Source organism: Podarcis tiliguerta (assembly GCF_965153285.1).
Source record: "Podarcis tiliguerta genome assembly, chromosome: 5".
In the NCBI taxonomy this organism is placed as follows: domain Eukaryota; kingdom Metazoa; phylum Chordata; class Lepidosauria; order Squamata; family Lacertidae; genus Podarcis; species Podarcis tiliguerta.
Genome location: NC_139538.1, coordinates 39524874 through 39547707, shown reverse-complemented (window position 1 = coordinate 39547707; position 22834 = coordinate 39524874). Strand labels below are relative to the sequence as shown.

Below are 22834 nucleotides of genomic sequence, written 5' to 3'. Positions count from 1 at the left end.
GCAGCAGATCAAGGGAAGTAATAGTACCGCTCTGGTAGTACTGCCTTGGTCAGACCACACCTGGAATACTGTGTCCAGTTCTGGGTGTCAAAATTTAAGAAGGATATTGACAAGCTGGAACGTGTGCAGAGGAGGGTGACGAAGATGATCAAGGGTCTGGATCAAGCCTTAGGAGGAACAGTTTAGGGAGATGGGTATGTTTAGCCTGGAAAAGAAGAGTCTGTGAGGAAAGATAATAGCAATCTTCAAATATATACAGTGGTACCTCTGGTTATGAACGCTTTGGGTTATGAACTCCGCTAACTCGGAAGTAGCTGCTCCTGGTTGCGAACTTTGCCCCAGGATGTGAATGGAATCGTGTGCCAGAGGCGCACACGCAGAAGTCCCCATTAGCGAAAGTGCGCCTCAGGATAAGAATGGTTTCACCTTAAGAATGGACCTCCGGAATGAATTAAGTTCTAAACCAGAGGTACCACTGTAAAGGACTGTCACACAGAAGATGGAGCAAGCTTGTTTGGATTCCATGTTCCATTTACATATGTATTTATTTGGATGTCTTTGGGTTAGAGAACTGCACTGCATTGTTAAAAAAAGTCAGAGATATGAATATTGAGTGATCACTGTGTTTCGATTTGTGTATGGTTTTGGAAAGTGTGACCCAGATAGCTTCAAAATACAAACCAAACAGAATTCCTGCCCCCGCCTCCATCCCTAACATGTGGCCCAGTATGAGCCGTGTATGGACAGGAAAGAGCACCCAGCTCTCTGGAGCTCCCTGTCCGGGGAAACCTGCCTGGCAAGCCTTCAGCATAACTTCTGCCAGAAGGCAGAAGCGTTTTCACTCTCATTCCAAAGGTCTTCCCCACATACTGACTCGACTGTTACTTACTGAAGTCTAATGATGCAGCTGTTGCTTTTAATGTTTGTTTTGGTATTCTATTTTAAATGTTTTAATTGTCAGAGAAGCTGTTAATAACAACTCGCAAGACGCCACCAAATGGCAGCTGTTAGACTAGGGCTGCCAGTATCCTGCTTGGGTCCCACAGCAGCTGGATAAGTGGGTTGGCTTCCCCCTTGTCCTGGCACTCAGATCTTGGCTGCTGGTCCTGCTGGCTTAACACAGCAGCAGCAGCAGCACACCACTGGCCTGTCAGACGTTCTTCAGTTGTAATTATGGCACTCCAGTCTACTTCTGGTAGAAATTAGACATGGTGAAATCATGCTTAAATAGTTTAGTTTCAAATTTAGCCTTGCTCTTGATGACTTTTCCCTACTTTGGGGCATTTGGAGAAAGGCTGGACTGGGAGAGGTTCTGGTTTTTGAACAGCAGCTGTTCCCACTAGTCACTTGCGCACCTTGCTCAAAGTTGCCATTTTACAAAACGTCTGCGTCAAATTACTAAGTAGCTGCCACCCCACACAGACAGCTGTAAAAATTGTATCGGGGCACCTGCAAGTATATTATTCATTCCTGTGAGTTATTAGCGACCTTGTAATTCTCCAGTGACACAGCATATCCTGTCCACAAGTGAACTATGACAGGTCATAAATAATCGAAATAAATAATGTATCCACCAGCAGCAGGCAATGTATGTTTTGTTTCCACAATGGTGGCCTTGCTCTCTTCCGGCACCTCCCTGCTTGTTTCTCCTCATTCTTTGCCCGTTCTTCAGGGACTGCTCTTATCTGGCCATTTTGTGCGCTGCTTGGCCAGGTGTATCTGATCTTCTGTCAGCAGAGCATCTAATGACAAAGGTCAGCTTCTGCACAGCGGATGGTACAGTATGAGGGAAAATTTCCTGAAATCAAAACAAAACTAAGAAACACTGACATAGCCTGTAGCTCCTCAGTACCTTGTGGAAGACCATACAGGTTGACTGTGTTCTCATGTCAAAGCAACAGTTACTGAGAGAGAGGAGAGTGAGGCACAGGCCATGACATTATTCAAGAAAAAGAGGTGCCAGAACTCCCCATGTTCTCTTGTAATGGCAATGGCGCCCACCTGAGAGGTGCCAGAACTGAGTTCTGGCGAATTCTGGCTAGAAAAAAAAGCCCTGGGCACAGGGAGCTCAATACCAAGCACCACTGCTGGGTACCAAGAGGGGGCGGGGCAAGGAGCTCTGTGTGGTGCGGGTGCAATGGCAGCAGTCTGCTGCAGCACCTGCACTGCGCTGACCTCCTTGCACCTCAGTCCTCTCCGTCTCGGTATCTGGCAGCGACACTTGGCATTGGAAAACCAGGGGCGCAATGCCACCCTGCCTGTGCCACCCCGACAGCAGCTACTGCAGTTGCTATTCTGATGGTAGCCTAGAATGAAAAAGCAGCTGGCTAGGCGCCAATTGCCTGGAAGCAGCCTTAGGATTTGGAACCCCCCCCCCCCACAGGGCCAGATTTAGGTTTGCTGAGGCCCTAAGCTACTGAAGGTAATGGGGCCCTTTATATGTCCAGGTGTCCTTTGTCAACAACAAATTGTCACTGTTTTTTGTGTTGAATATGTGCTATATGGTAATGTATGGCTTAATAGGTATCTGAGGGACGAAGGTGGTGCTGTGGGTTAAATCACAGAGCCTGGGGCTTGCCGATCGGAAGGCTGGCGGTTCAAATCCCCACGACGGGGTGAGTTCCCATTGTTCGGTCCCTGCTCCTGCCAACCTAGCAGTTCGAAAGTATGTCAAAGTACAAGTAGATAAATAGATACCACTCCAGCAGGAAGGTAAACGGCGTTTCTGTGCGCTGCTCTAGTTCGCCAGAAGCAGCTTAGTCATGCTGGCCACATGACCCAGAAGCTGTACGCCAGCTTCCTCAGCCAGTAAAGCGAGATGAGCGCCGCAACCCCAGAGTCGTCCGCGACTGGACCTAATGGTCAGGGGTCCCTTTACCTTTACCTAATAGGTACCTAAAGCCATTTGCACATAACAAAATATGTATTTTATCAAAGTAATTGTTGAACTGAAATACAATTAAGAAGTATATTATATTTATCTTATATTTTGGAAATGTACACCCCGTTTTTGTTCCCTTTAAATTTTGGGGGGGCCCCAAGAGAGTTTGGCTCTAAGCTATGGCTTGTTTAGCTTATACATAAATCTGGCACTGCCCTCACAGCCCCCAAGGTCATGACGGCACTCTGGTTAACACACCATACAACTATCCTGCTTTGCAGGGCCTGTAGGAGAGAGCAGCTTTTGTTTGTTTTTCTGCTGCATGGGCATTTAAACTTTAAAGTCTTAAATAAATGAAGCAGTGGCTAGAAGGTCAGGCCCTTCCTCAACAAGCCTTTGAAGAAATGAAGTGACGACTTATTTTCATTCTCCGGCCTTCCTCATGTTCCAAAATAACTCCCATTTGCTGAAACATCTTTAAAACAAAAATGCACATGCATTTTAAAAACAACAAAGCAACTCAAAAAACTACATCAGCTTATGCTTGATAGTACCGGAACAACTTTCAAATCATTTTTTCTGCTTGTGGAGCACAGCTCTTGCTTTGATCAACGCCATAAAGGGAACAGGGACATTTATTATTCTGTTATAGTCAAGGGCGAGTGCAGAAGGCCTTCTGCATCGCCTCTTGAGCTAGCAGAACAGACTAAGGCTGTAATCGCAGCCCCACTTACTGACAAGTAAGCGCCATGGAACAATTTGGGGCTTACCTTTGAGCAAAGCATTATATGATTCAACAGACACCCCTGCAACCTAACATTTCCGCCACACCTTGTTTGCTTTGTGGCAGTCTCACATATGCCCAAAATGAAAAGACTGACCACGAAATGGGGGCATGAGGAGGGAAAGACAAGGAATAATTCCTACTTCAGATATATTACATCTGATGAGGAGTAAAATGATTAAGGGTCATTTATTTATCTTATTTGAAAAATGTACTTGCCGCTAAACATTTCTGGCAGAAATCCCTAAGTAGTCTACATAAATTTATAAAATCAAAATGCCAAAAATGCAATTAAAATACAATTAAAAGTTCACATGCATACATTGTTCTGAAAAATGAGCCACACTCCCCCCACCCCCACAATAATCTGGCTTGTATAATTGCATTTTTTTATAGATAGAGAAGTGACCTCAGGAATTGTGCAGCATTTTGGTAGTTTTTGTAAAAGGGTCACCCATGCTTCTTGACAAGGTGCTGCTGGTTGCTCAGTGAGTTATTCATTGTGAGATAAGTCTAGAGGTTGCATGTGATTTTAAGATTATAAAAAACACTGGATGCTACCAGAGATTTATGGGTGGGTGGGTGTGTTCCATTTAAAAATACCTCATTACAGGGGTGCAACCTATATTCAGGTTTGGCTTAAAATTGAAACAACACAGTACATTTAAGACCCATAATTTAAAACAAGTCAGTTGCTGAACAGGATAAGACTCTCAAACTTCCAAAATAGGCCTGGGGAGACAATTGGTTTTTTAGGAGATGTTTGAAGGACATTCCAGAATATCTTTATGGTGAGGGTATTCTACACTGTATTCTACACTACCACAGGAAAATAAAGTGTCTGAGAGGCTGAATGCAAAAAAGGAAAAATGAAGTGTATTAGCAGAAACACTTTAAAATCTCCAAAGGGAAAGCTTTGCCGAATCAGTTAACCCATAACTGTCAGGTGTCAGGTGTGAATTATACTACCCTAGATGGTTGCTGCTCATCAGAGGAACACATTCATTGGCATTTACTTATTTTATTTTTTATATATTAAATTTATATACCACCCTTCATCTGTAGATCTCAGGGTGGTTCATTGTAGGGAGGCAATGAGAACCTGAGCTTCTTGAAGAAAGGGTGGGGTAGCTAGATTACACAGCTATTTACGAAAAGGGGGAGCACAAACTCCTGCAAAATAGGCCATATACTTACTTCTAGATCACCAGCATCTTTGTCTTATCTGGATTAAGCTTCCGCTTGTTTACCCTCAACTAATTCAAAACTTTGTATTAACTCTGGATGTTCAAGATCAGGAATGTAACCCAAAGCTGCTTATGAGGCAGTGGTTATGCTGCAGATCCTCATTTGTATGAATTTGGTATTTGTGCTTGCACTCTCTCACCTCGCATAGTAGTAGCTGCTCTTGATTTAAAGACCAATATGCAGCAAACCTTCATAGACCATTCTAGGGGTACATGCAGAAACGCAAGAACTGTGCATTTCCTGTACCGAGGCCTAATTTTAATAGAGATCACTAAGCGCCATTTGCCTTTCTTCTCTGTTAATTCTCCTAACTGAAATGTCATTTCAAACCACATGGAACAAATGTGTCTCCCAATTTCAAAACACTGCTGGGAATTCCCGCTTCAACAGTGCAAGTGCTCCACCTACAGTCACCATGGACAATACTGTATTCCGATAAGCAGAAACTCATTGAGGTGTTGCTAAGCCTGTGTCCTTCTCCCTGCTCTTCTATGCCCACAGCGGCCCCTGGTGTGTAGAGCAAAATGCCTGCCCAAAGATGTTTCAGTCCTGCTCAGTGCTGAGCCCCAGAGAAGTCCAAAACAGTTTTGTTTTGATTGTCTCACTGGAGATAATTGAACAGATTGTTCCATAAGCCTCTGGCATGCGGCTGGGACTCGGGTGTGCTTATCAGCAAGTCAGGAAAGATCAGCAAGCTGGCACAAACCAGATGGAGAGCATATTAAGTCACATAACCTGTACATGATGGGTCTAGCTCTGCAACTTGGAAAATGGACCTAAATACTCGATAATAATGGACCTACTAAAAGACAGAAATTCCCCCAAAATTGGCCATATACGCCCCAGTTTCTTTGGATCTATATGCAGGAAACTGGAAGATTCCCAGGCTAGCTGTTAAGATGCCACTGCTTAAATACTGGGGTCTGGAAAACAGAGCAATAGAAACACTTATTTCCTGCTCTGCAGTATTTAAAACTCCAAATGAATAATCAGCAGTGCTTCCAACCCTTGACTAAATAGAGCAGGAGAACAGACTTACCAGTGTACTTTAATAGTTTATGGTTTCAGCTTACAGTTAACTATATTTTAGTTAATATACAGTGGTACCTTGCAAGACGAATGCCTCGCAAGACGAAAAACTCGCAAGACGAAAGAGTTTTTTGTTTTTTGAGTTGCTTCGCAAGACGAATTTCCCTATGGGCTTGCTTCGCAAGATGAAAACGTCTCGCGCCTTTTTCTTAAAACCGTCAATGCATTCCTATGGGAAACCGTCAATGCATTTCCTATGGGAAACCATGCTTCGCAAGACGAAAAATTCACAAGACGAAAAAACTCGCAGAACGAATTAATTTCGTCTTGCGAGGCACCACTGTACTGGCAACTGGGTAATCTATCCCAACTGGGTAATAAAAGTGAAACATTTAGTTAAAGCCTATCTTGGACATGAGCACTACATTGTGTAAACTCTTCATCTGACAGAATACACTGCATATAGTTAGTTACCTTTGTTTGGTTGGATATCTAGGGCTGGGAGCTGGCATTTTCTGCCTACACATACTCTCTCTGAAAAGGTAGCAGTAGGAGTGGCATTTGTATAACATGGATGCAATTTGCAAATGTACACATGCTTATTAACATGAGAACTAGATCCTGGCTACAAATCATTAACAGAGCATGCAATATTGGGCAATGTAATGAAGAACAGGTAACCCAACACCTTTAATATTTTATTATAATTGCTGAATGGGAAACTCCATGATACTTTTCAGTTCCCTGCAAGAACTGGGTACAAGTGTGAATTCTAAAATATTTATCTCTTCTCTTTTATGGTTATATTCCATCTTTTGAAACCTGCTCTCGTGTGTTCTGTCAAGTCATTTATTCATTTAAATAGTAGTCTGAGTTATGCATTCACCCTGAGCCCATGACACAGCAAGGACAAAAAACAAATAAAACGTCTCACCTGAATGGCCAAGTTCCTTTGATACAGTGGGAAGGGCAACATTTTAACTACTGGAATACCTCATACCACTTTTCAGTGGCTACCAGAAAACCCTGACACACTGCAAGCCTTTATCAGATAGTTAAATTCTGTAAATTCTGCAGACCCCAAACTTAGTACATTATCAGAACCCAATAAATCAGAACAACATTTGTTAAAGAGGAACAATGAAAATGGCTTTATTGTGTTTAGCAGACCTGGGAGGATAAATTATAACCTGGTAACATTCTGAAGGTACTGAACATTTTGTACATCAACAGATATGAGGAGCTTCACTCAGCACATTATTATTGAATGGGGACACAGCTGAAAGAGAAAAAGATACATAAATGCCGCAAAAAAACCCTTTGCTCATTCCCATTTTAAGCCCAACAGCTAGCTAACAATTACTTCCATCTCTGACTTTCATGCTTTAAAAAGAAAGGGTGGGGGAGAGAGAAAAGGAACTGCTGAAATTTCTTTGGGGTGGGCAGGGGAAAGAGAAGAGCAGAAATTACTTCAACACAGGCAATCTTCAAAACAGAGTTTACAAAGCCAGCTTGATACTTAAGTCTCAAGGACATTAAAAGTACAAATAGGGACCTGTCTATTTGTGCTTACAGTATTCTGTACAATGAAGGTTCTGTAGTGCTTTTGTAAGCCAGCATTATTGTTCAACCAGTGTGATTTAATTATTACTAGGGCCGTTTTTCCAGGTCTAACAGATAGGGAAGCCTATAAATAAGCCAATATAAATAGTAATGTACTTATAACCCAACTAACCCAGCAGTGCCATCCTTTTAGAAGAGAGTGGTTTGTGCAGGGACATGACCACCATAAGCTGTGTAACTACTGTAAACCAAATTGCTTAATACAGCCATCTAGGTCCCTTAGCTTTGTTATCCCTTTCACCCCTCCAATACCTGAGCCACCCCACTTTATCTGATGGGCCTCCTGATGGGCATAACTACTCCAGGTTTCTAAGCTTCCCCTCCATACTTAAGGGAGAGAAACTGAGCATGAAAAGCAATGACCTTATGTGGATCCTTTATCAGCTTCCCTCACTACCACCCTGCACACCAGATATCCCCAGAATCCCTTGCTAGTTAAGCACCTAGGTTCCCCCTTCAGCCAGTTGTCAGGATGCAGTAACCTTGATAAGGAGCCAACAAATACAGATAAGGTAAGCATTTCATAGGAAATCTGCTACGGTTATTTTTCAGGCAATGCTTTAGATTTAGATTTAGTTAAGCACTGAGGTTTAATGTGTGTAATTATGTAAAAATAAAACAGATTTTATCTATAAGTCAGCCTGAATATTTGTGTTCTGCACTGACTGGCAGAGGCTGGAACTTTGTGTTCTCCAAAGTCTTCAGGTGACGGAAGTTCCCTGATTTTGGGAGAGCCCTCTTCATATAGCGTCATAATGCACGGATGGTGAACAGAGACACTTTCTCTTGAACTGCAGTCTTATAATGGGACATCGAGGTCGCTGTGAATCTGAGCAGATATGAACGTCTGCTACCTTTCAGTTGCCACAGATCCCATGTGCTGCAGAGGAAGCAGAGAGGACATGGAAGAGGCAACTGCATCAATAGCCTCTCTCATTCTCTTTTTTCCTTTGTTCAAGTTGTGAAACCTGACAGAGGAGTTGTCATCTCTTAAGGAGCTTCAGAACCCACAAGTCTAAAGACAGAGCATTGTTGCTTGATCACCACTCAAACTGGGGGCAAATGAATGTTAAATAAGGGGGTGGGGGAGAGAATCAAACTGCCAATCCTAAAGAAATGGCAGTTTAAAAAAAATATTGGTTTCCATTTCCTTATTTTTCTACTTCGATTTTCTGGAATGCTAACACAACCTTCATACACAACTGGAAAACATTTCACAGTGAACTTAAAAAAATCCTCTTTATGAAGCTAAGCAAGCATATAAAGCTGTCTCAATAGCTGCAGCAAGTTTAATAAATAGCTTTCCAAGTGCCTTTCTTTAAAATAGCACAGTAAGTGCTATACTTTATGCTCTATTGGTGGCGCATATGTCAAGAAAATGCGGTTCAATTCTGTTCTTGTTGAAATCATGTCACCCCTAGCTCATTCAATAGCTAGAAAATTACACATTTCTTCTATAATTAAATAATTGCTCACAACTAGAGGGTTTGGCATATCACCCTGACTAGAGCATCTGCAAATCTTCACACTGGATCATGTACACCATATTTCAGAAGGTAAATGTGTTCCTTTACAATCAGCCCTCCTGGTGTTTCCATAAATTTAGCACTACATCTAGTCATTTGTGTACCAGCTGAATTACCTTCACTGAAAGTTGGATACACCTAAGCCTGAGCCACTTACGCTCCACACACTTTGTGATGTGCATGGTCGGGTATCAATCAGAAAGGCATTTGGCAGCAAGGTGACATAGTATCCATGTTGTGTAGAGTGTGCCTGGTGTGGTGGTGAAACTATTTTGACCTTCACGAAACTGAGATAAGCAGCTCTATACTGAAGGTGAGATTTAGGTCCATTTTACAGGCTACATGAGAAGTACTCTATATTTACTGCTTAAGTCCTCCACCCTCACCCCAATGTGGAGAACCTGAAGAACTTCTTTCTTCATTATCAATGGACAGAGAATTCTTTCACCCACAGTCAGTGAAGGCTCATTACAGTCTGTTCTCTCAAAGAAGCCCTGCTCATTGGTCAATCTTTTGGAAACAGCCCAGAAAAGAGCATGCAGCGTGACATTTGGGTAGAAGATATTGGAGAGAGTCCATGTTCCTCAAGGCTATGGCCCACCACTTTGGGAGCCTTACCCTAGGGATATTTCTGCTCCTGTATATCCCCACTTGTGTAAAGATTGTCCTTTGGATTAAAAAAAAGACTGGTTAAAACAAAAGCATGAATTCTGGGCATCCAGAGGGCTGTCTACCCTATTTGGACTTCGGTGTTTCTGGCCAGCCCTCACCTTTTGCAGGTTAGATGTCTTAGGCAGCTCCTGGGAGGTAGGGGAGGAGAGACAGCCCCTGTTCCCTTTTGGAGGCATCTCCCTCCTTGCCCCATTTATCTTCAGAAAACTTGTCAATACAGACAACTCTGGCCAAAGAAAAAGCCCATCATGCCCTTTGTTACCTTTAATCTCCCCTGAGTGTTCTTCTTTTCCAGCTCAAATCAAACAGGGAAAAGGCTATATGATCTGCCTCAATCTATGGGATCCTTGCTATTGCTGGGCAATTTATTTGGTAGGCATGGAATCCTCAGCAGGGGTAGGGATGTGAGACCAGGTTACCTGTGGACTTCAATAACAACTCTCTTAGGATGTTGCGCTTCCTACACTGTGCCTGGATCTGGAATGCTCTGATCTGGACCCAGGTAAGCTAAGGGAACTCATGTGGAAGCTGCTAGATGTCGAGTGTCAACATGATGTTTTTTGTCTGCTGCCCATCTACGTGGGAAGAAGCTGGTGTGTTTGGTCCAATTTTCTCTTCCCCAGCTGAGGGGGAAGGTAGAACCAGATGTCAGGACAGAGGGGGAGATGAAGAAAGAAGCTGCTCTCTAGTCAGCTTAAATTTATTTTAAAAAGAACCCCCTTTATAATTTCCCTTCCCCAACCATCTGGTTGCACTGAAATAGTGGGGGGAACAATAGCAAGTACTCAGGAAAAAGTGAAATATGAAGGCAGAAGATGAGAGAACTCTGAAAAACACCCTGCTTCCTTGCTATGAGACAGGGCCAGTCAGGGAAGAGGAGCTTCTGCCCTTGGCAAAGTTAAAAGAATGACCTGGTTTGATACTTTCTGTGGTGATTTGACAAGATTTTACAATCACAAGCGGCTGTTTAGTACATCTAAAACATGGTGCTTTTGTGCCAGACTTGCCTACTTCATATGAAATGGAGATTGTGGCGGCGGAGGGAGAGTTATTGGAGATAGAAAACCGAGTAAAGTACAAGGTCGGTTATCTCCTTCAAAGGTCAGTTTTCTAGAGGGAAATGTTTTCCGCAGATGGAAACCTGGCCCAAACAGAATTTGGAAAGTGTGAAAGCAAGAGAAGGCTGACATTTTATAGTAAGAAGCATTTGAGGAAAAACTGAAATGAAGCAATTAGGAAGGGCATGGAGCCCACGAGAGGAGGATTAGAGTATAAGATTTAGGAACTCTAAGGCTTTATTGACCTGAAATCACTCTTGTGTTTGAGGGAAAATAAACTTATGAAACTTACAAAATCAAAAAGCTTCCACAGTTTTGCATAAACAAAAGTACATTCATGAGAGCCACAAATTCACAAAAGTCTTAATGCCCTACTAATTTTGCAGTCTTCAATAACAACTCTCTTAGGTCTGCAATGAAAAAAGTATTAGATGCCACACACAGTTTGCTTCATTAAAATATGCATTCATTTGTAATGTATATTTCTTGAAGTTGGGTGGGTTGCTTTGAAATTTTGCCTTAAAATGAATGAGTTATTCACAATGCATTTTAAATAGAAGGAAGTGTAGTTCTTCCAGAACTGAAGGTATAATTTTCTTTTTTTAAAAAAACCTGAATCCATTTGACATCTATACCTGTGTAATTCGATTCAAGGCATGATGACAAGCCCTGTTCAAACCTGAAAGAGTTGGCCCTACCTCAATCCACAAAGGAGGGAAGTGTCTGTGTATTCTCCAGGTTTTACCCTCTCAGAGTAGTACCTTTCCTCTGGGCTCCTGAGAAAGGCAGAGGTGACCCAGAACCTCGATGTCCAGTGGTGCAGTAGCCAAAACATAGATGAAGAGACGTGCTGCTTTTCAGCATACATCAATCATTTCCAAAATTCTATATTCCTCTGTGGGCTCCCCCATCTCTTGCGGGCGTAAAGAAAGATAGTTCCGCTAATCCCAATCATCCAGATTCTATTCCATCAGCCAAAATCAAATTCGAATCATGTGTAATACAGCTTGTCACCCTCCCCTTCAGTTTTTCTTAGCAGTCTTGCAAACATACTAGAAAAAACTAGCATTTGATAGAAAAATTGTCTATGAAATAGTCTCACATGGTGGGTCACCATAGATCATAATTCCATATGCGCTGCCATTTCTGTGGAAGAGAAGTGGAGAGGGGGAACATGTATGAAAGTTACATAACCATGACTTTAGAACCACTTTTAAAAAAGCAGTTAATATACTGATTTTCCAAAGATCAAAATAACTGAGGGACTGACTACAATTTCTTCTAGTGCAGACGTCTCACCTTTGGCAATAAAACCTGCATAGTCAGTTATCACAGGTTGAAGTTTAAATGGCTCACTATAGTATATTTTCTGCATTTATGCCTTAAAATGGTCCAATTTGAGCTTTTGTGTCTAAGGAAACGGGCAGACAACTCCATCAGCAGGCACACCTGACCTCAGTGTACAGGTAACAGCTGCATCTTAAAAGCAGTGTGAGGGGAACCAATTACCTTCTCGACTTTGTGGTTTAGTTTCATTTGTCTCAAAAAGCGTTCCCGATTCTTTTTCTTCATGGAAACGCCTAAAAAGCTGCTTAATTTCTTGATCGTAGTCCTGCCACTCAGGGACGATCCTCATTGCCGCCTGCAGCTTTGGCTCTTTGGTCATTGGGTTATTGCACTGCAACACAACACATAAGTCATTGCCAATAAATCTGTGGCCTTTCATACATACAGGGAAAACGTAGTGAACAGTGCCTGTGTAGCTCAAGCCCTGAATATGATTGGACAGCGAAACTATGCTGCTCATTCTATTTTAATTTCACTGTTATTGGTCTGATTCACATGCCACGTTAAAACCATAGTTAAAGCAAACTATGGTTTAATAGGAATACCTGGCGTTCTGGGAAGCAAGTCAGAGTCTGGGCTTGAGCTTGTGGTTTATTTCTCTCCAAACAAACCTTTGTTACTAAATTAAACCATAGCTTGTATTTAAATATGGTTTAATGTGATATGCGAACCAGGCCACTATCAACGGTTGCAGTTTTTCCAATTTAAACACTGTAGAGTTCCACAAAATTTAGGGGATGGGTCTGAGATCCCTGAACATAGTTTCATACATATGAATTGCTATGCCAGGTTGCATATGGTCCACAATTGTGAAGCACTCACTGCCAGAAGGCAACAACTTTACTAAGAGGTCATAATTGATGCTTTTGGTCCCCAGGCCAGTCTTTGGAGATTAAATTACCTCCTGGGAATGCAAAATCTGAACACAACACACACACACACCCCTTATTTAACTGATGAAGTTTTTCTTTGAAAAAATATGAAAGCAGGAAAGCTAGAGAAAGTATCCTTACTGCTGTGATAAAATTACAGAATTTAAACACACTGAAATCTTACTGAAATGTGGCATGTGCCCCTTCCTGCTTCATTGTGTACAAAGGAGTCTTACCAGATCAATGGTTTTTGCTCTTTTCTTTGAAGCATCATCGCACCACGTTTCACACCAAAGCCACTCTTGCGGGAGTGATTTAATGGGCACCTGATGGATCATGTTGTTTGGCAAGTCCTGTTGGAAGGAAAACAAAATTGCAGTTCTTTTAACCCAGTAATCATATGAAAACTAAGAATAGTGCAGGCACAGGAAATCCTGGAAAAGCAAGCATGAACACAAACAAACAGCCCTCCAAACTTTAACAGCAAAAACATGACCAAAAAAAATTATACGCTGGAACACAAATCTAGCTGAGATCACCCCATGTGGTTTTCAGACCATAAAAGATTCATGAAGAAGAGACAAGAATGATGGATTACAGTTATAACAACATGAAGACATTGGACAGAATGAGAATTTGTAAGCCCACAGTATCTAGCTGTTTTTCTTTTTCAAGCCTGGCAACTATCAAACCATAAATTATTGGCTTTTAAAAGCAAAGAGCTCTAGTTCCATCTAAGTGACCACGTTTCCTCCTGTCCCACAACTGATACACTTGGTTCTCACACCAGTCCTAGAGCCTACATGCCACAGAAGGTCCCTTCAGTTTATGGATATTGAGTTCCACTTGGCCATTCACCTGCCACTAGTGCTTTATGTGTCCTCTTTTGCCTCCATACCAACCTCAATATATGTCCTCCCGCCATCAAGCACCCATCTTAATTACCGTACTTTTTGCTCTATAGACTCACTTTTTCCCTCCTAAAAAGTAAGGGGAAATGTGTGTGCGTCTTATGGAGCGAATGCAGGCTGCACAGCTATCACAGAAGCCGGAACAGCAAGAGGGATTGCTGCTTTCACTGCACAGCGATCCCTCTTGCTGTTCTGGCTTCTGAGATTCAGAATATTTTTTTTCTTGTTTTCCTCCTCCAAAAACTAGGTGCGTCTTGTGGTCTGGTGCGTCTTATAGAGCGAAAAATACGGTACCTATGTGCTGACCCTGCAGCTTTCCAAAAGATGGAATTCTGCAGATGCCTTAAAAATTAAGTTGTTTAAAATTATTTTTAAAAACACAAAACTGTAATGAAAGCATAACAAGTACCTGATCAAGGTTGGAGAGACTGTTGGGATCCTGGCTCAGGCCTTGATATTGTCCTCTAAGCCGATCCCCAGCAGCTATCTTCCGGAACTTCTTCAAATCCACAACATAGAGAGCACTAAGAACAAAGAGAGCAACTGTTTCACTGACTGCTACCTTCAGAGGTAAAATGCAAAATGCACAGATAAGATTCTCAAAATAAATATATCACAAGCAGGCAAATTGGATGAATGTTCTAAAAAAACAGAATGCATCACATTAATCTATTTGCATTTGTTACTGTCAAAGGTAAACCCATATATCTTATGGTAAATTAACCTATGACAATGAAGATTTTGTGTCTATAAAAGGAAAGCATACAAGAAATAGACTACTATTGTCTAAAATGTCAAATGGACACTCTTCATTTTGTGATGGAACTTCCAATACAAGAGGCACAAATCCTACACACAAACACGTTTTCAACACCATGTCACCAACACTAGACAGCAGCAGTTGGATGATGCAGCGCTTTCAAGTAGTACTATAAAAAAAAGCAGAAGCAAACAGCAGCACAGTATCAGAAACAACAAACATGTATCACCTGATGTGGTATTTTCTTCCTGCCAAGTGACTTGCCCAGTATCCTGACTTCCAGAATCTGTATCCGTCCATCTCTCTGCGACTTTCACAGAACGGTGTGTAACCGTAAGGGGCCCCGTCCAAGTTGAAGTCTCTTAGCTCCTTGAGGTCTGTACGCACAATCTAAAGAAAAGCCGTTCATACCCCACTTTCAATTTCAGTTCTGCTGAGAATGTGGGACTACAACCTCCAAAAGTTATGAGAGTTATTAACTAAAGGCCCATCAAGATTGACAGGTGACACACACATGACAGTCCTGGCTTCTCAACTTCGCTCTCATCTCCACTACCAAGGCCATTGCCATAGATGGGAACAACGCCAGACCCGCTTTACCAAATCAGGATCTGCCCTCTGTTCCTCTGTACTGAACATGACCCAAGATGACAATGAACTCTTCCTTCCCTCCTCCTGGGAACTGTACAGCCCTCCTTCCACCATCCTAACATGGGCTCTGGGTAGGGAGAAAGAGCAATCAGCAACAAGCAGGTGTAGTAGAGATATGGGATAGGCCTAACATCTGCTGAAGGCACAAGACTTGCTGTGTTTTGCCTCCCAGAGCATTTATTCCCTGGCTGCTAATTTCTCCATTTTACTGCACTTTTCTGAGAGTACCCTCTTGCACATGCCAGCAAAGATGTATGGCACTGACCTGGTAATTTTTGAAGCTTGAAGACCACTTACCTGGTCAGCATCTACAAACAGGAATTTATCAACAGCAAGGGGGAACAGCACATCCAGAAAAAGAATTTTGTAGCCCCAGATGATGCGCTGCTTCTCTGTTTGCTGGTGAAGCCATCGTGGCCATTTGTACTGGACTAGTTCATACTGGAAATTGTATTTTTCAGCCATATATGGGATGAATTCCTGGAACAAAAGAATGCTTTGTGGTACCGACAGTTTCTGATACAAAATGATATTTAAAGTACTTTATTCTGATAGAAACACAAAAACAAAACCCAATAAAAACCTTAAAGGAACCAGATATTTAGTAGTCATATTATTAGATGATGCCACTCTGGGCTGCTTTGGGAGGAAGAGCAGGATATAAACACGACAGCAAGCATCTATTGTCTCTTGTATATTTTAAATGTTTTCTGAATTGGCTGGGGTCTTGTTTTTGAGAAAACAACTTAAGAAATTTAATAAATAAAATTACTACTACTAATCTCTCAATGATAAAGGTGCATGTGCAAGTAGCTTGAAGATACACAGAAACAGACATAGCAGAGGGAGAGTGGCTGTGAAGCTTCGGGCTTCCAACAAAGAAAATATGAAGCAAGTTCTTACAACAAACCTTAAACGTAGGTGACAAATAGTTCTTCAGGAACCAGAACTTCACTGGAGTTTGTGTGTGTTTCAGCACAGATAGCATCATTATCCTGTTACGGCAATAGACAGGCAAAGCTGATTTAAAATAAATAAATAAATCTAGAGCTAACCCAAATTAGCAGCCTACAGTGTCCTCCTCTCACATCTCGCTCCTTCAGGCAATTTGTATTCATGAAATTACTGATGGCACCACGAGAAGATCAATATTATATGACCCTTGCTATATCAGCATACTTTGACCAACTGAAAAATTGTATCTTAATCATACATACCATAAGGCAAGTTTTGTGGTTTTTTTGGTGCTGCATTATGGCTATATTCATATTGGGGGGGGACGGGACCACAAGGTTTTTACATATATGGTCTTATATTCCAGGTACACAGAACCATAGAGTTGGAAGAGACCCGAAGGGTCTCAATTTGAGTTATGCACTACTGATTCTAGACTAACCGGAGAAATCTCTCATATAGATGCCCTGATGCCACAGAAAATATGTTGATCACATCGTCCTTTTCCTGCTTCACCTCTTCTTTCTTCTGTCCGCCCGTGAAGCCCCTTAAAAAGGAAGGGGGGGGGAGAGCAATGTTTATACTGCAACATCACATAAGACAGCCAGGTTTACACTTCCACTCTATATTCTCCACCTAACCAACATTCCATTCAAAAACAAATATGTTGATCTCATAGAACTTTCCAATGGAAGCCCCTGCCACCAAACGTTTATCAGACTTGCTTAAAAAACAACAAACTATTCTGCAGACAGCATTACAACACTTCTCAAATTTATTCACACTTGATTTAGTGGCAAATCAATACCTACTCCTATGAAAGGCTGGCATCAAGTCATTCTTAATAAAAAAAATAAAAAGTACTCTAAATTTAGTGATATGGTACTTAATTATAACAAGACACATCAGGATTATATATATTTTGTAGCAGCTACAAGTATCAAGGAATCTTTCAGGTTAGCAAACCTGAAGGGCAATGAGGTACAAGATAGCCATGCTCACCATTTAAGAGATTCCCAAAATCCAGATTCGTTTTCGTTTGTTCCATCACTTAGCAAATCTTCATTCAGCATATCCAATTTCTTCTGAACCTGTGAAGAAAGAACAGTGAATTAGCTTAAGCTTCTTACTAAAAGCTTCTTTTGAAACACCATCTGGCTAGATACATTTTGTGTCCCCCCCCCCCCCCAATTAGAACTACCAAGTAAATTGTACACAATGACACCTTGAGGGGCAGGGAGATATGTTTGACTAAGAAATCTCAAAGTGAAATTCCAGCTAGCTCTTTGGGCTTGAAGGAAAGGTGAAACATTCAATTCGAGTAAACTGCATCTCCTACAATATCACTTTCAGATTACCTCACATGGTGAGAAATACTAGAAGAAAAGGTGGGTGCACTTCCTCTTTAATATTTGTCAGGGGTGGGGAACCCGTGGCCTCCAGGACTGCAGAGCCTTTCATCCCTGATCAGCTCGGGCTGAAGGGAGTTGGAAGCCATCACCTGGAGGGCCACAGTCTCCCCATCCTTGATGTATACAAGTAAACTCAGAAATGCAGGTTTGGCAACTATATTCAAACACAAAAGGTTATTAAATATATTCTAGGATATGCAGTGTATAGGTAAAGGTAAAGGTACCCCTGCCCGTACGGGCCAGTCTTGACAGACTCTAGGGTTGTGCGCCCATCTCATTCAAGAGGCCGGGGGTCAGTGCTGTCCGGAGACACTTCCGGGTCATGTGGCCAGCGTGACATCGCTGCTCTGGCGAGCCAGAGCCGCACACGGAAACGCCGTTTACCTTCCCGCTAGTAAGCGGTCCCTATTTAGCTACTTGCACCCGGGAGTGCTTTCGAACTGCTAGGTTGGCAGGCGCTGGGACCGAACAACGGGAGCGCACCCCGCCGCGGGGATTCGAACCGCCGACCTTTCGATCGGCAAGCCCTAGGTGCTGAGGCTTTAACCCACAGCGCCACCCGCGTCCCTTTATGCAGTGTATAGTTCTATACATATAAGCCACCCTTAAGGTTGCATCTTTCCCTACTCTCTCCTGTTCATGGGATGTGTGAAAAGTTTGTTTCCAGTGACCCCTTCTCCACATCAGCATCCAATTCTGTGAGCTGGGAGAGCATTTGTAGGGCAGATGCTCCTACCTAATAGACACATAAGGAGCCAAATGAAGCTTCCTTTTACTCTTCTCATAAGCTGGGAAGTATAAATTCTAGTAAAAGGTATTGCATTATGCAGCTTGGATGATTATTCAGATGTTGTCCCACCTCCTAACTTACCCGAAACTTTAAAGGATTGCATTTCTCTGTTTTGTCCAGAAAGCCCTCTATAGGAGGGCAAACATTGTCATATTTTTTATAAATATGCGGTGAGTGTGTGTGTGCATTTAAACAAATGTTGCTGTAATTACTACTTTTATTGTGTCCTTTTCAAACTCACCTTCACTTTAATAATTTTGCTCTTGAAGTTGTTGATAACAACAACAACATCGCTGGCATCTGGTGGAGAATCTGTACCATCGTGGCTAAAATTGATCAGAATAATTCAATTAAATTAGCTCAATAATCACTGTAGGAGGAGTGCTGCTTTGTTACTAGTTCTGCTAATTCTTTCCTAGTTTTCATCATGGACCTATATTAAACAATGCTTTTCCTTCACAGTACGCCTCTCAAGTATTTCAGAAAGAAAGATAAACTGAAAACATGAAACACATTTCACACAATTCCTAATTTGTTAGCTGAGGGAGGTGAAGAGAACCCAGATGTGAACTCATGTGTATTGCCAAGTAAGAGAGAAAAAAACCCTCCTCAACACAACCAATGCCATGCTGAAAGACCATACTAGCCCAAATGGATTTTAACCAAAAACATACAAACCCAAGAGTAATGCTTTTTACCACCTCACCTGTAAATTCTGTAGATATCATCAGACCTTCCCTTTCTAAGTCTCAGAAACCAGGAACCAGGATTGGCTTTCAGCTGGAAGTAGCCCTGTGAAGGGAAAAGAGAAAAGACAAATACCAGTGATAGATAACTTGCTTAGTACTGAGCATCACATCAAGATAAGAGAGAATAAAATGCTTCCCTTAATTAGCAGTGGTTACACAGCAAACTAGCTCTCAAGAATATGATGGCCAACGCACAATCAGAAAAGAAGCTCTGTTAACTCTGCGTTCAAGTTAGACCTTAGGAATTAGGCACTTCCAACACCAGAAAATTTAGGCTTGCCTCTTTCCCATATTAAAAGCATAAGTCACTTGAGTGGCCAATTGGAGCACTCAGATCTGTTTCAACAGGTTTTCCACTTTAATTCAGCAAGGAATATAGTCACTTACTAAATTGGCCATAACAATGGTGTCGACAACCACGGGGTTTGTTGATGTTCCCAGTGTGAACTGGAGCCCTCGCGGGGGCTGCCCTGTTGTGATATCGTAGCAGTGCCCTTCCAAAAGGAGGTGCTCTAACTCATACTCGGCTGCCACAACACTCTCCACCTGGGAAAAAGAAAACACATTTTTAAGCAGTCAAAAAACATAACAAGGTAAAAGCTGAGGCTGGTGGCAAATAAAGTCCAAGAGCACCTGGAGACCCCCAGGACCCCCACCCCTGTCTTAAAAGTAATACAACAGAGGCAAAATGGCTTATTAATAAGAACTCCCATATGCATGATGGGGAAACCTCATGCAAGAAAATGATCTGCACTGATTTCAACTGAGCACAACTGGCTTCAGTTGCTTGTGGTTCTCGCTGCTATCAGGCAAGGCACAGTGGTCTGCCCTGAAACAAGCAAACAAGCAAACAACATTTGGCAAAGGGAGGAGTGTGTTTGTGCAGTTTGCTCTCCAAATTTAGCCGCACCAGTTAATCAGAGCAGTTTTAACCTGTGATTAAGGCTAAAGTTGATTAAATGGTTTTGTTTGCAACCCAGCCAGATGCATGGGGTATAAATATTTTTATTTATTATAATTACTAGTAGTAGTATTATAAATTCTGAAACGAACCCTCCTCTTCAGATTGGGACACACACATTGACTGGACTTACCTCCGCTAAATAAATGTTGTCAAGATCATATGGTGTCCTTACTGACTCCACCATCCAGCTCTCAGGCGTGTTTAGATTCAAAGTAAACAAGGGGGACTGGGGCATATCCAAGAATTTGGCTACTGGGCCAGGAACGAAGAGCTTCTCTGCACTGAAAGTTATTTCTGGCTCCAAAACGTAGCGATAAAAACTAAAATTTAAAAATGACAAGTATCAGAATGTTTTAATCTCAAACCCTGCAGGTGTCACAGTCAATTGTCTTTATGTTATGCCTTTCAAATCTGTAACCTTGATAGCCTCTGCATGCCTAGCATTTAAGATACATGGCTTTGAAAAAGCATACTGTTGGAACCCCACAAGCAAACAACCTTCTAGGTTCTGGTGCTTGAAGATGTGCCTCAGCTTTTCATTTTCCTAACAAAACTCAAGCCAAGCATTTTTAAAAACTATGCTCCTCTCATATTACTCATTCCTTTCTTCACCTTTCTGTGCTTCTATTAAAAGCAAAACAATGACTGGGGCATAAAATAGGGAATTGAATTCCTATGTTAGCAACACCACCAAAGCAACAGAAAGTAGAAGACCGAAATGAGTCAGAAACTTCACTCTCTTTCAGCAGCCTCATGTATCTCCTGAAATGCCATCCTGAAGGTCAGTGGACCCTCCGGATTGGCATTCCATTGTGCACAAAAAACTGCAACCTGAAAAGTCCCTACCCCACTGCATGAACCTAAATTACACCAGATTAATTTTTGCAATTTCTGCAAATCTACTACAAAGCTGACAGAACATAGGATGGCTTTTATCACTGTAATGAAGCCTAAGATTTACGTGGAGGCAATATTCCTTCCAATATGGAAATCACACATCAACTCTCTTGAAGCTCACACAGCCCTGCCCACACAGTTTGAATCTACAGTTTTCTAACAGTAGCATCAAGAGGCAAACTTACAGTATTTTTAATAAGCAGTGTAGTTTTGCTTCCCACTTAATTACATTTTATAAATTTAGCCATTCCTCACCTTTTCAAAGGCATGTCAGAGAGTTTGGACTGGCAATTCATAAAAACTCTGAGGTTCATGTTTATTAGTTTGTTCAATACCTTAAAACAAAACAAGGGACATAGAAAGTTAAATTCACAGCTAATTGTGTACATTTCTTGCAATGCCCTACCTATCCTATATCTGCAAATTTGTCTCTTTCTATTGGCTAGCTAAAGCTGAAATGCTCAGATAACTTTCTGTGCAGCAGCCACACTAAGGTTATTTAGAAACTATCTGGGATGAAAGAGAAAGGTTAGAAGGATCGATTTTTAAAAGGAAGAGATTAGAGGGGAGAAACATAAAATCTTGTTACATGATGAGCTAAGGTTCCCATTAAACAGGTTATATTTTATTTAAATAACCACCTTAAATGTTTTAGTCTTCTCCATATTGATAATAATTACTTTCCAATGTAAAACAACTTAAAGTTCTGGATATTAAGCTTTACACAAAAGGCAATGTGTTTTCAAGAGTGATGAAAACAACCTTATATATCAAGATTAGGAAAGGTAATGCTTGGCATTTTATGGAACATTCTTCAGCTACTGGTTATACTGCAAATAATATATTCACACCATTAGTAGTGGAGCAAGTCTTTGTGCATCTCTGGTAGCAGGGTCCACAACAGCCACAACGTCAAAATACGTCTCTCCTTCCTTTGGTCTTAATTTAATTGCGCTAAAGAAAAAGAAAAAAATACAAACTGACATATGCATGTTATGTTTTAGCCCATGAGAGAAATGTAAGATATAAATATAATATTAAAATATATTAGAGCCAGTGTGGTGTAGTGGTTAGGAGCGGTAGTCTCGTAATCTGGGGAACCGGGTTCGCGTCCCCGCTCCTCCACATGCAGCTGCTGGGTGACCTTGGGCTAGTCACACTTCTCTGAAGTCTCTCAGCCCCACTCACCTCACAGAGTGTTTGTTGTGGGGGAGGAAGGGAAAGGAGAATGTTAGTCGCTTTGAAACTCCTTAAAGGGAGCGAAAGGCAGGATATCAAATCCAATAAAAAATAAGCAAAGCCTACCCCCAATCCCACCAAGAAGTGCATAATATATTCATCAATGCCTTCTGTAAACAGAGATTGAATTGTCAATGCATAGGGAGAAGCAACCAATTTCCTATTTAGTCTTACATCCCAAATGATGTATTAGCATTCTCTAATTCTAGCAAATAAAAAAAAACCAAGTTAATGTGAAGCTTTTTGAAGATTATAGAGAAAGCGAATTTACATAACCCATATACATAAAAGTAGAATATCTATATCCATATATTTACCTGTATCGGTCCTCAAAGAAGTGGTATTCAATTCTTGCCTCTCCTTTTGGTTGAGCAGACAGAAGAGCATCCACCTTCATTACAAGATCACTTGCACTACAGAGAAAAAATCCATCTGCTCAAATATTTGCTTTCCATGCTAAAATGGCC

General features: G+C 41.6%; 1 protein-coding gene across 2 annotated transcripts in view; it reads right to left on the bottom strand.

Annotated features, from left to right (window-relative positions):
• Positions 1-7065: 7065 nt before the first annotated feature.
• The window catches only part of UGGT1 (UDP-glucose glycoprotein glucosyltransferase 1), a 43852-nt gene continuing 28083 nt past the window's right edge, over positions 7066-22834 (bottom strand). For both annotated transcript variants that reach the window (XM_083443446.1, XM_083443445.1), the window contains 16 exons: positions 22685-22780; positions 21980-22082; positions 21384-21463; positions 20362-20551; positions 19655-19813; positions 19225-19310; positions 18760-18844; positions 17319-17407; positions 16759-16863; positions 16273-16357; positions 15660-15842; positions 14941-15101; positions 14361-14475; positions 13277-13393; positions 12331-12499; positions 7066-11967 (listed from right to left, as the gene is read on the bottom strand). In XM_083443446.1, the coding sequence (XP_083299572.1) occupies positions 11942-11967; positions 12331-12499; positions 13277-13393; positions 14361-14475; positions 14941-15101; positions 15660-15842; positions 16273-16357; positions 16759-16863; positions 17319-17407; positions 18760-18844; positions 19225-19310; positions 19655-19813; positions 20362-20551; positions 21384-21463; positions 21980-22082; positions 22685-22780 (1849 nt within the window). In that variant the 3' untranslated portion in view covers positions 7066-11941. The remainder of the gene's footprint in view (positions 11968-12330; positions 12500-13276; positions 13394-14360; positions 14476-14940; positions 15102-15659; positions 15843-16272; positions 16358-16758; positions 16864-17318; positions 17408-18759; positions 18845-19224; positions 19311-19654; positions 19814-20361; positions 20552-21383; positions 21464-21979; positions 22083-22684; positions 22781-22834) is intronic.